This window comes from Leopardus geoffroyi, chromosome E2 (genome assembly GCF_018350155.1).
Source record: "Leopardus geoffroyi isolate Oge1 chromosome E2, O.geoffroyi_Oge1_pat1.0, whole genome shotgun sequence".
In the NCBI taxonomy this organism is placed as follows: Eukaryota; Metazoa; Chordata; class Mammalia; order Carnivora; family Felidae; genus Leopardus; species Leopardus geoffroyi.
The window spans coordinates 42,510,993-42,528,777 of record NC_059335.1 but is presented as its reverse complement, the minus strand read 5'-3'; the positions used below and the strand labels follow the sequence as shown (position 1 = coordinate 42,528,777).

At 37.8% G+C, this 17,785-nt stretch overlaps 1 protein-coding gene across 6 annotated transcripts in view; it reads left to right on the top strand.

Moving 5' to 3' along the window:
* TERB1 (telomere repeat binding bouquet formation protein 1) overlaps positions 1-13,884 on the top strand; it is a 49,009-nt gene extending 35,125 nt beyond the window's left edge. For 2 of the 6 annotated variants that reach the window (XM_045443009.1, XM_045443010.1), the window contains 6 exons: positions 412-761; positions 2,170-2,234; positions 2,538-2,633; positions 8,653-8,802; positions 9,101-9,166; positions 13,632-13,884. In XM_045443009.1, the coding sequence (XP_045298965.1) occupies positions 412-761; positions 2,170-2,234; positions 2,538-2,633; positions 8,653-8,802; positions 9,101-9,166; positions 13,632-13,696 (792 nt within the window). In that variant the 3' untranslated portion in view covers positions 13,697-13,884. Of the gene's footprint in view, positions 1-411; positions 762-2,169; positions 2,235-2,537; positions 2,634-8,652; positions 8,803-9,100; positions 9,167-13,165; positions 13,204-13,518 lie in introns of all 6 variants that reach the window. The other 4 variants (XM_045443012.1, XM_045443011.1, XM_045443014.1 and 1 more) reach the window with 4 other exon arrangements.
* Positions 13,885-17,785: the final 3,901 nt, after the last annotated feature.

Sequence of the window (17,785 nt, the reverse complement as noted above, 5' to 3'; positions counted from 1 at the left end):
GGGTAAGGACAGAGAGAGAAGGAGAGAGAGAATCCCAAGCAGGCTTCACACTGTCAGCACAGAGTCTGATATGGGGCTCAAACTCACGAACTGTGAGATCATAACCTGAGCCAAAATCAAGAGTTGAATGCTTACCCTACTGAGCCACCAGGCTCCCCTCATTTTGACTTTGTTTTTGTGTAAATTGTGAGATATGGATCCAGTTTATTTTTCCCCAGATGGCTACCCAGTTGTCCCCAGATCATTTACTAAATAAATTCCCCTTTCCTGTTAATGTAAACTGTCCCTTTTATTATGTATATTCTGTTGACAATCATGAACTTTTCCTATATTATTTAAAGAAAGCATAAGTTGGATTATGAAACAAATGGATTATCTTGAAATTATTTACTTGTCATTTTTACATTATAGGAAAAAATACAAAGAGAAAAATACAAGGATAATGTTTCATCTATGAACATAAATATTCAAAATACATTGAAACACCTCCATGGAGATAGTATTGGCAGAGGCCCTGAAGCAGAAGATAAGGATAAAAGCCAGTCTAGAAAGCTTCCAAGTTGTAAATCCCATGGAATTCTAACTACAGCATTTACAAATGATCACCAAATGAAGACCCTGTTAAAGAGTACAAATCCAGTTGATGCTTGTTATAGGGAGAGTGGACAAAATAAAACTTTATATAAAGCCGATTCAAGCTATAGTCAAAACTTACATGAAAGAACAAATTTTGAAAAAAAGAATTCTGTTTCTCAATCAAGGTATAGTTTAATAATTGTTTCTAACTTTATTTATTCAAGTATTTTTTTTTGTAGTACTATGTTATTAAGCCCTGGGATATAGAAATGATAAAAAATGGTCTTGGGAGGAGCCTAAATGGAGATGTTGGGAATGGAGTTTGGATGGGGAGGTATGGGCCAGTTCATCTAGGGCCTTGCATGTCACAGTCAGGATTTTTGGTTTTCACTCATAGGGCGTAGGGAGCCATTGACAATTTTATTTTTTTTTTAAATTTTTTTTTTTTCAACTTTTATTTATTTTTTGGGGACAGAGAGAGACAGAGCATGAATGGGGGGAGGGGCAGAGAGAGAGGGAGACACAGAATCAGAAACAGGCTCCAGGCTCTGAGCCATCAGCCCAGAGCCTGACGCGGGACTCGAACTCACGGACCGCGAGATCGTGACCTGGCTGAAGTCGGACGCTTAACCGACTGCACCACCCAGGCGCCCCTACAATTTTAAATTGTGTGACATCAGATTTGCATTTTAGAAAGGATACTCAGAGAACTTAACCTGAAACCCTATACCTGAAGTAACAATGCATGCATTAATAATCCATCAGCAATGTAGCAAAAACCAGTTTGTAAATTTAATTTGATAAAAAGGAGTAGTGTGTGATGAAAATATGGCTCAGGATTACCTTTTCATTTGTTCCTTTCACCTCACCTCCAGTTCGTGACCTTGCTCCCTCAGATAGCCTGTGGGGCTGGACCTGAGATGTAGCTTTTCTTAAAAATTTACTTGTGTTCTCTCCTCTGATGGATACTGTGCTAGTAGGAAAACTGAAGAGTATTGCTGCTATATTCTGGGAAGGTTGCAATGTAAATGGAATATTAGGGAGATGGATTACATCATCACCACTCCTTTTTTTCCTTTATAAAACCATTCTTGATGTTAATTTTAACCTGATCTCAGGGATGTGGAATTGGAAAGCATTGAAATATGCCCTTGGGCCAGCTCTCTTGCTTTCTGTCCCATTGCTTTTGTTCTCTCCTTTTTTTTTTTTTTTTTTTTTTACGTTTGTTTGCTTGTTTATTTAAGTAATCTCTCCACCCAACATGGGGCTCGAACCCGTGACCCCAAGATCAAGAGTCGCATGTTCTTCTTCCAACTGAGCCAGACAGGCACCCTATGTTTTTCTCTTTTATAACTTTTTCCCTGTGTTTCTGTTGGCATCAGTATTATTGCCTTTTGGAATCTTATTTAACTCCACTTTTAGAAATGAGGCTATAACCATTACAAACGCTACTTTGGCAGAATTTGATAGACTTTGGTAGACCCTGGTTCCATTTCCTGCCTGCCAAACACCCAGAATCACACCACTGCTTACAGAAACATTTGTGCACACACTGAGCAGTATGTTTAATTTCTGGTGTCTGTTTTCTTTTAGTGACCATGTTTTTAAACCTCCAATTCCTGTTGTCAAAAATAGAAAGCAGGAGTTACCAGTAACAGGTATGATTAAAAATATTTCTTCTTTGATTTTTTAAGAAAACATATTTAGGTGATTAATACAGCTAAAAATGTAATTGATATATTTGCCCTCTAACATATAAGCCACACTTTCTACTCCTTTCTGGTGTAAATACTTTAATCACCTGTTATTGACATCCAGAACCTTTCTGTTTATCCAACAAGATGACTGAATATGTAGTACTGTACTAAAGTTTATGAAAATCTTGAGAATTAATATATCATGTAAATGTCAGGTCCTTTTCATTAATCAAAAGAATCTTAAATATTGCAATTTTTTTCCAGATCCATTTACATTATGTTCAGATATAATAAATAAAGAAGTCATCAGTTTTCTAGCAACTGACAGTCATTCTAAAATGTTAAAGTATAGATGCTCAGGTAAATATTTTTTATACAGTTATTTTGTAATTAAAACTTTATATGATATTAGTTAACTAGACTTTATAATAATTCTACCTGTGTGATTTAAACTTCATTGCCTTTAGGATCACCTGGGTGGCTCAGTCGGTTAAGCATCTGACTTCAGCTCAGGTCATGATCTCGTGGTTCATGAGTTTGAGCCCCACATCAGGCTCTCTGCTGTCAGTGTGGAGCCTGCTTCAGATCCTGTCTCCTTTCTGTTGCCTGTGCACACGCACACTCTCACTTTCTCTCTTAAAAATAAATAAACATTGGGGCTCCTGGGTGGCTCAGTCGGTTGAGCGGCCGACTTCGGCTCAGGTCATGATCTCACGGTCCGTGAGTTCGAGCCCCGCGTCGGGCTCTGTGCTGACCACTCAGAGCCTGGAGCCTGTTTCAGATTCTGTGTCTCCCTCTCTCTCTGACCCTCCCCCGTTCATGCTCTGTCTCTCTCTGTCTCAAAAATAAATAAACGTTAAAAAAAAAAAATTAAAAAAAAAAATAAATAAACATTAAAAAAAAACACTTCATTTCCATTAGAGAAGTAACAATCTGGAATATCATAAAACATTCAAATTAATACCTCTTATCTGCATTAGCCGGTGCTTCCAGTATTCATTATCTGAATCACCACAGCTAACATTTTTTTAATTACTTTATTATTCTGTTTTTGTCACAATTAATACCATCTATGAGTTTAACTTTTCTGAGTAAGGTAAGCGTTTTGTATATTTTCAGAGAGCATCATTGGGTGTATATTCTGGATAATGCTGTACACATTAGGCATTAAGTGTTAAACAATATCTATTTTTACGTCTGTAGTTAGTATATAAATGTTTCTAGTATTATAAGCCCCATTAGTTATTTTTTATTAATAATTTATTTATTTTTAATTTACATCCAAGTTAGTTAGCATATGGTGCAACAATGATTTCAGGAGTATATTCCTTACTGCCCCTTACCCATTTAGCCCATGCCCCCTCCCACAACCCCTGCAGCAACCCTCTGTTTATTCTCCATATTTAAAAATCTCTTATGTTTTTGTCCCCCTCCTGTTTTTATTTTATTTTATTTTTAATTTTTTTCATGTTTATTTATTTTTGAGAGAGAGAGACAGAGCGCAAGCAGGTGAGGGGCAGAGAGAGAGGGAGACAGAGAATCCAAAGCAGGCTCCAGGCTCTGAGCTGTCAGCATAGAGCTAGACACGGGGCTCGAACTCAAGAGCATGAGATCATGACCTGGGCTGAAGTAGGACACTCAACCGACTGAGCCACCCAGACACCCACCCCTCCCAGTTTATATGTTATTTTTGCTTCCCCTCCCTTATGTTCACCTGTTTTGTGTCTTAAAGTCCTCATATGAGTGAAGTCATATGATATTTGTCTTTCTCCGACTAATTTCACTTAGCATAACACCCTCTAGTTCTATCCACGTAGTTGCCCCATTAGTTATTTGTTCTGCAGGGGCCCTGTAAATGTTCCATCCATCCAAGGGATGCTTAATCCATCCCTTTTCCTCCTCCATACCCTGGTATTTCCTCTTTGTTTTAGTGTCACACTCTGTTACGTGGACAAAATTGAGGCTCATGTTAGGCTCAAAATATCACTATTCTTTAGTCTTGGATGTAGAGTTTGTCTCTATTACTCTAAAACTAGCTATACCTAACTATAATCTGAATGCCATCTCTTTTTTCTTCCCCATTTTAATACTTGTGAAATCTTTCTCTTCATTACCTTTCTATCCATTAACTTCTTTTGTCCCCACTTAAACTATGTTCATTTCTTCTTGTCTTAAAGAGAAAAATCTAGAGGTGCCTGGCTGGCTCAGTTGGAGGAGCATGTGACTCTTGATCTTGGGATCATGGATTTGAGCCCCACGTTGGGTGTAGAGATTACTTAAAATAAAATAAAATTAAATTAAATTAAAACTTAAAAAGGAAAAATTTAAATACTTTATGTGACTTGCTGTCCCTTCAAATATTCATCTGCTCTTTCTTTCATCATTACCAGATACTTGCTCTTTCTCCTTTCTCTTTCAATGTATTAATTTCCTTCTTAGTTCCTTGCAATCTGGCTTCTTTTATTGGCATTCTACTAAACTTTAATGTTAAAGATTATCTGAAGCCTCTTTTTTTCTGCCAAACCAATGACTTTTTAAAAAATTCTTCTCCTCTTTAGTATCTCTACACTGTTGATAACCATTTCGTGGAATCCTCTCCTCTCAATAGTTTAAAGACACAGTTCCCAAACTATCCACCCAGACTCCCAGGAGGTCTGTGGTGAACTTGAAAGGGCATGACAAAATACTTTAAATTTTATAAATGAGTGGCGCCTGGGTGGTTGAGTCTGTTAAGCATCTGACTCTTGATTTCAGCTCAGGTCATGAGCTCACAGTTTATGGGATCGAGCCCTGTGTCAGGCTATGTGCTGACAGCGAGGAGCCTGCTTGGGATTGTCTCTCTCCCTCTCTCTCTGCCTCTCCTCCACTTGCATACACAAGCACTTTCTCTCTCTCTTTCTGTCTCTCTCTCTGTCTCTGTGTCTGTCTCTCAGAAAAAATAAACATTAAAAAATAAATTTTATAAGTGAAATACATAATAATCAACATCTTTTGGATACCACAGGAACTACTAGCTCAGAGTCGTTACAGTTTCACCATTAGCTTGCACTGCATTCCTTTCGATGATTTCATGTCATTGTGGAACTGAGTTTCCAGTGGTTGTGATAAAAAGCAAGCACTACATGAAAATAATGTGGAACAGGAAATGAGGGTGGCAGTGTCAGTCAGATTCCAAGATAGGAGAATTTGTTCTGTACCTAGTAAGTGCATATATTGCATTAGGAGTAACTGTGATTAGGGGTGCTTAGCTGGCTCAGTCAGTAGAGCAGTGTGACTCTCGATCTCAGGGTTGTGAGTTTGAACCCCATGATGCTTATAGAGATTACTTAAAAATAAAATCTTTTAAAAACAAAGGAGTAATTGTGGTTAATAAGAATGAAATCTAAATATTTTTCAATTTAAGTGTATTATTTTTTCAAATGGCTACTAAGTTATTAGAACATAAATGCTTATTAAGTTGTTTGGGACTTAACAGAAGATTGGTATTTCTTTTGGCCTAGGAGTGCCATAAAAAATCACCAAGATCTCAAGGATGCCATGACGTGAGAAAGTTTGGGAACCTCTGGTGGGAAGTATTCCACAGGGCAGAGGAGATACTTTATTACTGTTAACTCCCTTTCATATCTTTGTTTGAGATGGTTCTTTCCTAGTTCCCTTCTTTAATGATGATTCATTCACTTCACAGACACTTAGGAAGTGTTTATTCTTTGGCAGGCATGGGGATCAGATTAATAGAACTAGTCCTCATCTCAAGAAGTCTGAAAAACACTTCATTTTATCACCTTTATTACTTTATCTTTCTCTTCCTGCCAAATTTCTGCATATTTCCCCAAGACATAATCTATAGCACTTACTCAATGCTGTTTCAACATCTGCTTTTGTGGCATCACCTGTCATTTTACTGATGATTTTCAAATCTTTATCTCTACACTTGGCTTCTACCTTGGATTATATATAGCCTCATCCTCCTTTTCTAGCTACACCTAAGACATATTTCAATATCTTGTTTTTACTTCAAGGTTAATGTATTTAAAACACAGCATCATGGGGCGCCTGGGTGGCGCAGTCGGTTAAGCGTCCGACTTCAGCCAGGTCACGATCTCGCGGTCCATGAGTTCGAGCCCCGCGTCGGGCTCTGGGCTGATGGCTCAGAGCCTGGAGCCTGTTTCCGGTTCTGTGTCTCCCTCTCTCTCTGCCCCTCCCCCGTTCATGCTCTGTCTCTCTCTGTCCCAAAAATAAATAAACGTTGAAAAAAAAAAAATTTAAAACACAGCATCTTTCTCCCTTTTAAATTGCCTTCCCTTCAGCCACTCCATTTCTATTAGTGTGGTCACTATTCTTTTGGCCTCCCAGATTTCAAACTTTAAATCATTTATAACCATTTTTTCTCTTTATATCCCCTGTTTCTAGTCTGTCAAATTTCATTTTTTCTTCTTTCCCACATAGGCCCTTTTTGCTTCATGCTTCAATTACACCAGCAACTTTCTAGCAACTTTCAATTACACTTTTTTGTTTTTCAGTTTTAAGTCTCACCAACCCCCAACTGTAATGAGCATATTGCTGTTAACTTCTCTTTCTAATATGTGCTTTTTATCATGTTACCAAGCTAAAGGCCCCTCAATACTTCTCTGTAACTCACTGACTCAGCCTCTCTGCCTGACTTTTAAATTTTTGTGGACTTTTATTCTGCTTCCACTTGTTAAATTTTATTGCATATTTGTTCTCTTTAAGTTTGCCAGAAGGTTGCTATGCTTATTCCAAACTTTGTCATTCAATCAACTATCAAATTACTTAAGAATTATCCTAAACTTTTCCCTTACCCCAGTAGCTCATTATTCACCAGTTTTTATCTCAGAAATCTCTGTATTCTCCCTGTAAATGTCTTGTTTCAGAATTCCTCATTTATATTCTGGACTGTTGAAGTAACCCCTCAACTGAACCTCTTACCTTCAGCTAAACTTTCTATGACACAAATGAAATCATGTCATTTCCCTGCTTAATAAATACCCTCTAGTTCCTTCCCCATTGACTTGCAGATAGAAATAGCATGGCTTTCAAGACCATTGTCATCTGGCCCCCTGCAGCCCTCACAAGACTCAACTTTCCTCCTACATTTTTCTCATACTTTATACTCCAGCCACACCAAAGTACCTATAATTCTCTGAACACGCTATGCTTTTTCAACTTTTTTGTTCTTTTACACATGTTTATGGTACTTGAAATGTCCTCATCCTAGCCAACTTCCTGCCTGGCTAACTTCTAGTCTTTTAGTAGTGGGCCACTAATACCATTAGGCGATAAGCAGATGGGGAACTTTATAATGGATGGATGTGGCTAACATCACCTGAACCTAGTGATCAATCTTAACATTAAAAAAAAAGAGAGATAGTCAGACTTTATGTGCCTCTTAATATGATACAGTGAGAGGTCCTCAATACTGCCTGTGAGGAATTCTAAAAACAATTGAATCTGAATCTAATCAATCATCCAGATCTAATTACTAGTTTATTGGACACACAGGAACATTTTAAAGCATGCACCTAGGATATAATCAATGAAACCTAACCTTTGGGTAACTCCATAGTATAAATGATCTAGTGTCTATATCAAGTAAATGACAAGGAGGAAGAGAGGAGAATAGATTGATTAAAATAAACTTGAGGCATTTCAACTGAAGGTAATGATGGACCTTCTTTGAATCCTGATTTAAACAAACCAATTGTAAAAAGAAAGTTTTGAAATGATGGGGAAATTTAAGCACTGACTGGATATTAGATTATATTAGACATAATTTTTTAAGGTTTGATAATGGTTTTGTGTGTTTAAAAAAAGTCCTTCTCTGTTAGGGATGAATATGAAGTATTTACAGATGAAATTATAGTTTCATGCAAATTCCAGTCTCCATAATCTAGTGTATACATGGAGGGCAGAGCAGAATAAGTGGGTTATAGACAAAATATGACTGACCATAACTTAATAATTATTGAAGGTGAATGATGGATATGTGGAAGTTCATTATACTTTTCCCTTTACTCTTGTGTGTTTGAAAATTTCATAATAAAACACTGAGACAAAAAGAGATGACTGGGCATAAGAGTCACTTCTTCTGGGTATTTTTCCTAATGGTGACTCCTGCTGAGAACCTGACCAAACTAGATGCTCCTTTTCTATATCATCCTAACTGTTCATACCTCTATTGCAACAGTTTTTTCACTGTATTGTATTGTCTTTAATCTCTCACATGACTGACCTTCTTGACATATTTATAATTAAGTTCCTGATTTTACTTCAGTTATCATCATAAAGATATTTGCTTTCATAGATTTGTTACTAGATATTTTGTAATACCTACGCATCACTTTAATTTGTTTTCTTTTAGGTTGCATAGCAGTAGGAAAATCCCTGAATAGCCGAAATTTTAGCAAGCTCTTGCACTCTTGCCCATACCAATGTGATCGTCACAAAGTCATTGTGGAAGCTGAAGACAGATATAAAAGTGAACTAAGGAAATCACTTATCTGTAACAAAAGTAATTAATTCAGCAGCTTTGAAATTGTTATTATGACTCTACCTTTTGAACTGTAATCTAGAACATGAAGTATATTAAAAAGTTAGCGGGTAAAATCATGTTGAAAAGAAAATATCTTAGAGCAACCAGTGTTTTAAGATATAACCAGGGAAAAGATTTAGTCTCTGGTCATTTAAAAATTCTTCCTAATCCATCTAAGGATTCCCATTAGAAGGGGGGAAAAAGGAACTATCATACTAATGGAATTGATGTGCAGATTGATACTCTAAGTACACTAAATGTTTTCTGTATTTTTCAGAAATTCTGCTGACCCCACGTAGGAGACAACAACTCAGTAGTGAATCTACTACCTCTGGAGGAATAAGTTAATATATTTAATTATTAAATAAACCTAAATTTCATATAGTTCTGAGAAAAAGAGGACAGCTAAATGATGGTTTCTCAGTCCCATTGATGGTTCTTAAATGATAACCGTTGGGTCTAATGAGGATCATAGTTCCTAAGAAAAGGGGCTTCCCACTTCCCTTCCTCATGTTGCTTTCTCACTCATTGCTTGCCCGCTGGGGAAGAAGCAGGAGGACACTAGCATTTATTAAGCACTTACTAGGTGTTGGGTATTTTATGGATATTTCCTTTGATTCTCATAGTAACATTATAAGGTGTGTAGTATTTTATTTCCACTTTAAGGCATAATGAGTCGGCAAATGGCAGAGCTTACATTCAAATGCAAGCCTGTCTTTCTCCAGAAGTCCCTGTCCTATCCTCCTGATCACATTTCTATTTTAAGAACAAAATTATTCTCCTATGCATAAGTGCTTCAGAGAGATTTTGCAAAAGATTTTGGTTCATAACTACAGCACTTCAAACAATCAAAATTTAAGAGACAAATAGTATAAACCTTTAAAGCTCTGCTTAAAAATCAAAATACTTCTTGGGGTACGTGGGTGGCTCAGCCGGTTGAGCATCTCACTCTTGATCTCAGCTCAGGTCATGATCTCATGGTTCATGGGATCGAGCCTCATATCTGGTTCTGCGCTGAGAGTGTGGAGCCTGCTTGGGATTCTGTCTCTCCCACTCTCTCTGCCCCGCTTCCACTCACGTTCTCTCTCTCTCTAAAAATAAACAAGGGTGCCTGAGTCAGTTAAGCATCTGACTTCGGCTCAGGTCATGATCTCACGGTTTGTGGGCTCGAGTCCTGCATCGGGCTCTGTGCTGACAGCTCAGAGCCTGGAGCCTGCTTCAGATTCTGGATCCTGTGTCTCCCTCTCTGTCTGCTCCTCTTCCACTCGTGCTCTATCTCTCTCTCTCTCTGTCTCAAAAATAAATGGAATTAAAAAATAATAGTAAAAATAAAAACTAAACTTAAAAAAACAAAATGCTTCTTAAATGATGAGTTAATTTATGGGAATTTTTATTTAACTACAGGGTTAAAATTTCAGGTTTATCACCATTCTAAATTTATTACAGAGACTTAGTGAACATTACCATTTTCTTCTCTTCATATGAAATTAATACCTGCAGAGTAAGAATAAGCAGTTAAGTACTTAATTGTCAAAGTAACCTGGAATTTAGTAACATTTATTGAATTATTCTGTTATTTATTGCAAAGATATTTAGACATTCATATGGAAACATTTTACCATATACTTTTATTTGGCCATTTTCACTGCTAAAGCCTTAAAAGAAAATTCAAATTTATTTTTAATATTGTGGTTTTTTTAAAGTTTATTTATAATCTCTCTACCCAGCATGGGGCTTGAACTCACAACCCTGAGATCAAGAGTTACACACCTTTACTGACTGAACCAGCCAGGCACCCCTGAAATTTATTTTTTATATCTGGGTCTTTTTCTGTGTTAAAAGTTCTGCGTTCAGGGGTGCCTGGGTGGCTCAGTCGGTTAAGCATCCAACTTTGGCTCGGGTCATGATCTCACAGTTTGTGAGTTTGAGGTCCTCGTCGGGCTCTGTGCTGACAGCTCAGAGCCTGGAGCCTGCTTCAGATTCTGTCTCCCTCTCTCTCTCTGCCCTTCCCCCACTCACACTCTGTCTCTCTCTCAAAAATAAACATTAAAAAATTAATTAAAAATTCTGCATGCAAATTAAAATTAACTACAGTACTCCTCTAGGGCAGCCCACTTTTTGAAGTAATATTTTCCGTAGAAACTGTTAGAAAATGGTTGTTTTTCCATAGAAACATGTTGCACTTGGAAAACTTGCTTTTGACAAGGAGTTGGCATCAAATGAATAATGGATTTTTTTCAGCAACATGACTTAAAAACAAATATGTAACAATTTAAAATATCCTATAATTGGGGCACCTGGGTGGCTCCGTCAGTTGGGCATCCAATTTCGGCTCAGGTCATGATTTTGCAGTTCGTGGGTTCGAGCCCTGTATCATTCTCTGTGCTGACAGCTCGGAGCCTAGAGCCTGCTTCGGATTCTGTGTCTCCCTCTCTCTCTGCCCCTCCCCTGCTCACACTCTGTCTGTCTCTCTCAAAAATAAGTAAATGTTAAAAAAAAATTTTTTTTTAAATATCCTATAATCATTTTACATAGTAAAATCATTTGTAAAGCCTCATGAAAAGCACATAATTGTGGTTGTACATTGATTATACAGAGGGATCCTAAATACTGTTAAGTGACATTCAGCTTATAAGTACATACATCTTTTTTGTAGATTAGAATTGCTTTAGCTAACGCCAAATGGCTAATAATTTGGTCTGCTTTTTTAGAATTTAGAAAGGCATCTTGAGATACTGATTAGATTGAACTTCTCTTTCACAAGTAGGCTAAGAATGTTTGGTACATTGCCATTTTTCCTCCTTGATTTCCCTTTCGTTTCAAGACACATTTATGAGCATTCATTTGGTTGTAGGTTGCATTCAAATTTGAAACCATTCTTTTGAGAAGAGACCATTGCAGCATCTAAGCATTTAAAGAGACTTGGCTCTCTTTTAGGATAGACTGGTGTCTTGAGAGATTTTGAAAAATAAGAGTCCCTAGAATTGAACCTTGTTGCCTACTTTCCCTTACCCTTTCCTAAAGCCTGATCAATGTTAAGACTAGCACTAAAAGGGTTCCTGAGTGGCTGTGTTGGTTGAGCATCTGACTTAGGCTCCGGGCCATGATCTCATGGTTCATGAATTCAAGCTACGCCCCCTCCCCCCACTCCCTCTCCTGCTGGCTGCTGTCAGTGTGGAGCCTGCTTCGGATCCTCTGTCCCCGTCTCTCTTCCCCTCCCCTGCTCATGGTCGGTCTCTCTCTCTCTCTCTCTCTCTCTCTCTCTCTCTCAAAAGTAACCAAGCATTAAAAATAAAAAGATAGTCACTAAAGAAGTCACAAAGGGGAGCCCTGTGGGGTAGAGCTGCTGCTTCTAGGCTGCCCAGTACTCTGCTGCAATAACCTTTGAGGAATTGGGCACAGATGTAGGAGTCAGTGAGATGGCAGCTGTATTGGAAAAGTGAGAATTGGCTTTACATGAACCAATTCCTGGACCCCAGTATCCTGAACGTTATAATAACCTGTCCACTCCTGATTATGAGTTCAAATCATTAAGCAAGTGAAATTGAAATCCTCTATTTCTTAGATAATGACAGCTTTCTAGTAGAGCTAAAAGTAAGCTCTAGTAGAGCTAAAAGTTTGAAACACTTTTTACCAATAATTAGGTTTTTTTTTTTTTTAACAAATATTTGTTGATCATCTACTATGTGCCAGATATTATTTTAGGCACTGGAGATATAACGGTGAGCAAAACAGACAATAATTCTTATCTTCCTGGACCTTGCATTCTAAGTAATACCATTAAGTAATCATCAGGCATTCTTTTCAGTGATTTCTCAGCCTTCTGCTGGTAAGATTTTCATTTCTGTTTTAAAAGATCTGAACCATGCCTCCTATCCTAGGAGAAGTAGACAAATGGCTCACAGTCTTGACCTGCAAGGGCAAGATTTTCTAAAGTTGTCCCAGCACCACTGTTTCAATTCCTTCTAAAGTAAATAGTAGCCTTAAGTGGAAGTAGAGAAAACTCCTATCAACATCTATCTACAATGATAACATGAGTTAGCAATGAACAAAAAACCTTATAAGAAAACTATTTCCTAGTAATCATCACCAGAAGATATTTATGTACACAGATACCAACTGCATATTCTTTCTGTTGTAGAAAGTATCCCTAATAACCAGATAGTTAAAAACTTCCTTCTCCCTTGTGCAGCCTATTTTTTGAGTTTTAATCAAGCTGAGCACCCATACAGGTAGTGAATGTTTTTAAAAGTGAATTTCAAAAGACCCTTTTTAAAAAAAATATTTATCAAGGCTGATAATTAAAGTAACAAGTGTCGATATTCTTTTTTATTCTATGAAGTTTTGGAGCCCTTTGGGAAGACTGTATCTGTAAGATAGGTAAGCTGTCTGTTAATTGTCCTCACAGGAATGTTGAGAGAATTAAAAATCAAATGTTTATAAATTCTTGTGCTTCTTGATTGAAAGATGTTCCACGTATTGCAATAGAATTGTTAAAATTATTGAAGAATTCACAGTGATAAGACCTAGCTTAATAGTAGGCACTCAATTTTTAAAATTGAAATGAATTTCTATATGATGAGTAATGCAGGCATGAAGCTTTCTCACTACATAGTTCATATCCTTAGAGTAAGTTAAGAAGATCCCTTTTTTTCAGCAAGTACTTACATATTCTACGATTCTCATTAATTACAGAAAAAAGAAGAAGTCGTAAAAATTTTACCAAAGAAGAAGTAAATTACCTTTTCAATGGAGTTAAGAAAATGGGAAATCACTGGAATTTAATTTTGTGGTCTTTCCCCTTTCAGCAAGGACGGAAGGCTGTGGATCTTGCTCACAAATACCACAAGCTGACCAAAGGCTCCAAGCATGAAGCTCCTTGATCAGAATACTTGTCAGTTTTTAGGTTTAACTAATAGAATACAATGGCTTGAAACACAATTTAAAATCTTCTAAACTCTCATGAAACAGAGAATGTGAAAACACTACTGTTTTAATTAAATACTCCTTGTGATTCTGTATCTCTTTGAATTATTAAAGTAATTTATAAAACAAATACACTTTTTAATGTGTAGATTAGTAAGCAAAATTCCTTTATAAGGTCAAACATTTGTTTAGGAATATGCTTTTATTTTTCCTTAAGCTCAAAGAACACAGGTCAGAGAAAAAAAAATCAGCCTTTAAGCATTATTTGACATTATATTGTAATGGATACCATGTGAGACATTTGGATTTTAGTATATATTCTCACCCAGTGTAAGTTCCTCCCCAGAACTTAGAATAGTTTCCCAAGCTGTTCAAATGGAGTTCCCACATATTAAATCAATGTTTGACATTTTGTTAGCTAAACTAAAATGTTTCCTCTTCTAGAGGCTAATTGTGCAGTTCCTTTGAATATCCCCAAATTCTATGGTCAGGTTCACTTTTTTGGTGTATGTTTATTTGCCTTTGCTTTTTAAAAGCTTAGAACAAATTTTTATCGTTTAAGTTAGTTTTCTTCTAGTGGAAAACCAAGCTATTTGACCTCAGTTGTCTATTTTTCTTACTCTTTTTATATTCCTATCCTGATCCCCAAAGGATGCTGTTGCAGCCTTTATTAAACTTAATATGCTGTTGCTGTGGCAAAGGGATCAAGTATCAGAGCCTTAAAGCTCACCTGTGCTTATATACCCATTGGTTCACCGCTTCGTGTCATTGTAATAGATTTCTTCAGTCCCGAAAGGTATTTCCAGAAAAGTTTGTATTCTTTGTCCTTTTCACATCATGACTATATCTACTTGGATAAATTAAGAATTTTTATTAAATTTATTTTTTAATGTTTTATTTATTTTTGAGAGAGCACAAAGCAAGGAGGGGCAGAGAAAGAGGGACAGAGGATCTGAGGTGGGCTCTACACTGACAGCAGTGAGCCCAATGTGGGGCTCAAACTCACAAATCACGAGATCATGACCTGAGCCGAAGTCGGACAAACGACTGAGCCACCTAGGTGCCCCAGAATTTTTACTAAATTTCTAATTTTCTGATCCATAATGAAAATTGCAGAGAGCCAATAAGCAGAAAATTTTCTTTAAATTCAAAATTTCCTTTAAATAAAAGAATAATTTTTTTTAAAATTTTTTAACATTTATTTATTTTTGAGACAGAGACAGAGCATGAACAGGGGAGGGTCAGAGAGAGGGAGACACAGAATCCGAAGCAGGCTCCAGGCTCCGAGCTGTCAGCACAGAGCCTGACCTGGGGCTCGAAACTACGGACCACGAGATCATGACCTGAGCCGAAGTCGGCCGCTTAACCAACTGAGCCACCCAGGTGCCCCTGAAGAAAAGAATAATTTAAAATTACAAAGGGGTGCCTGGGTGGCTTAGTCAGTTAAGCGTCCGACTTTGGTTCAGGTCATGATCTCACAGTTCGTGAGTTCCAGCCCCGCATCTGGCTCCGAGCTGACAGCTTGGAGTCTGCTTCGGATTCTGTGCCTCCCTCTCTCTGCCCCTCCCCTGCTTGCGCGCTCTCTCTCTCTCTCTCTCTCTCTCTCTCTCAAAAATAAATAAAGATTAAAAAAAATTAAAGTTAGGAAAATTCCTTATAGCATTTCAAGTGTGAATGAATCTTGTCCATTTAAATAGGCTTTTTGATTTGCACTTCTCAAGACTTAGGAAAGTTGTTTTAGGTCAAAGGGGAAAACACTGTTTTGTCAGTCTTATTGGCTTAATCAGGAGTTGTTTCTTACGGATGTTCAGAAAGGATTTAAACATGTTTTTCTACTTTAAGTGGGTCTCAGGTAATAGTTCTTTTATTGATCGGAAATTAACAGAAAAATCAAACACTGCTTAACTCAAGCATCCCCAAGAATATGATATACTGTCGGTTAGACACTGATTTGTGTCAGTTACTGAGACTAAATTTAAAATAACCAATACTGGGGCACCTGGGTGGCTCAGTCCATTAGGTGTTGGACTCTTGATTTTGGCTCAGGTCATGATCACTCAGTTCATGAGATTGAGCCAAGTCAGGCTCTGTGCTGACAGTGCATGGCCTCCTTGAGATTCTCTCTCCCTCTCTCTGCTCCTCCCCCACTCATGCTCTGTCTCTCTCTCAAAATAAACATTTAAAAAAATTAACCAATGCTATATTGCCTTCTGAAACCTTGAAATTTTATCCTAACTCTTCACTAACTTGGTTAACATGAGCTGCTTTTTTTCCCCCTCAGATGGAAATATTTGGTAATAAAATAGATGAAGACACATCAAAAGGAAAGTGGAAGAATGATGACATATTAGAGAACTGTATAGCTTTAGGAGTTTAGACATGACAAAATCAACAGGGAATAAAAAATGATTTTAATAATGACAGACCTTTGGAGTTGGAATTGACCTCAGTTATAGTTCCCTGCCAGAGGCATGAACTGCTGTACAACAATCTCAACATTTGTGGCTGTCTTTAATTTTGCATAAATCCTCAGAAACCTGGAATTTACTACTTCACAAGGTGATAATTGGTGGTCAGTTCTAACTTAGATTAAAATGAAATGTGCCCTCCTCAAGCACCTTCTGTAGAACCACAAAAGTTGAATTTCTTTTCTACATGCCAATCCTTGAGAAAGGAAAAGATAGCTATCCATCACTTTCTCCTTTTCCCTCTACATTCTCTATCCTTCCTGCTGATAAGCCCAGTTACTTCATGCTTCAGCGGAACAGTGTCATGTCTCCTTATGGGCTTAGTCACTGACCACTGGACACTTACTTGTCTTGATAAAATGTGTCCAGGGAGTGCGTGGGTGGTTCAGTCAGTTGAGTGTCCGACTTCAGCTCCAATCATGATCTCACAGCTAGGGAGTTCGAGCCCCACGTCAGGCTCTGTGCTGCCAGCTCAGAGCCTCTAGCCTGCTTCAGATTCTGTGTCTCCCTCTCTCTTTGCCCCTCCCCCGTTCACACTCTGTCTTTCTCTCTGTCTCAAAAATAAACATTAAAAAAAAAAATGTGTCCAGAAAGAAATGTGGCTTTACTGCCAGAGTATGTCTGTACCGTTTGTCATCTAGTATATTAGGCATCTCTTCCTACTTCAGATCATCCACAGCTTTGAGTGTGATGCTGCATTCTCATCCAAGTCACTGAGGGTAACTTGTGGTGCTGGGCCAGGGTGAGAGGCTGGGCAGGCTCCTAGCAGCCTCTGGTTATCCCTGTTCATCGGTTCCCTTTGGGCCTGGTCTTTGACCTGCTGCAATGCTATCATCCAGGCTACATTTCACTTTGTCTGAGTGAATTGTCAAATGCCCTGTTGAAATCTGCATTTGCTATGTCTAGCATCCTCTTGCCTGGCATTCCTGCAAAAAAAAAAAAAAAAAAAAAAAAATAAGAGAGAGAGACTGTGAATCTTGTCCTATCTTTTCCTTTTCCATCTAGTCACATTTAGAGAATTTCAGCTAGGGCTGATGAAGTTCACTGGCCTGTAGTTTTAAACTCCATCTTCTGTCCTATGGAAATCCAGACACTGCCTTTTTATGACTTACAATACTTTCCAGACTTCTAAGGGTGTAACTCTTCATGGATTTTCACTCTCACTGTCTTGTTTGAACCTTACATTCAGGTTGGCCGATGCTATGCCCATTTGTTGCATCCTGTAACTCATGCTGCCAACATTTTGGCAGAGCCAGGATCAGAATTCTACTCCTTTGAAACTCACGTAGGTGGATGCTTTTCTGCCATATCCCACTTCCTTGTGATATTTAGAAATGCCTTGTAAAGTGAGCGTTTTCCACAGAGGATAGCAAGAACCCTCAAAGGCCACTAAAGTTAAGCTCCATGAGTGAAGTGTATTTTTTTTCCTTCCATTACCCTTTTCCTTCCCCTTGTCTCCCTGACCTTTTATCCTTTCACATATCTTTCTTGTCACTACCCCCACCCCCAAGAAAGGAAATCAAAGCTGCCTATTTCTGTTGTGAAATGCTGTCTCCCTGGAAATATCA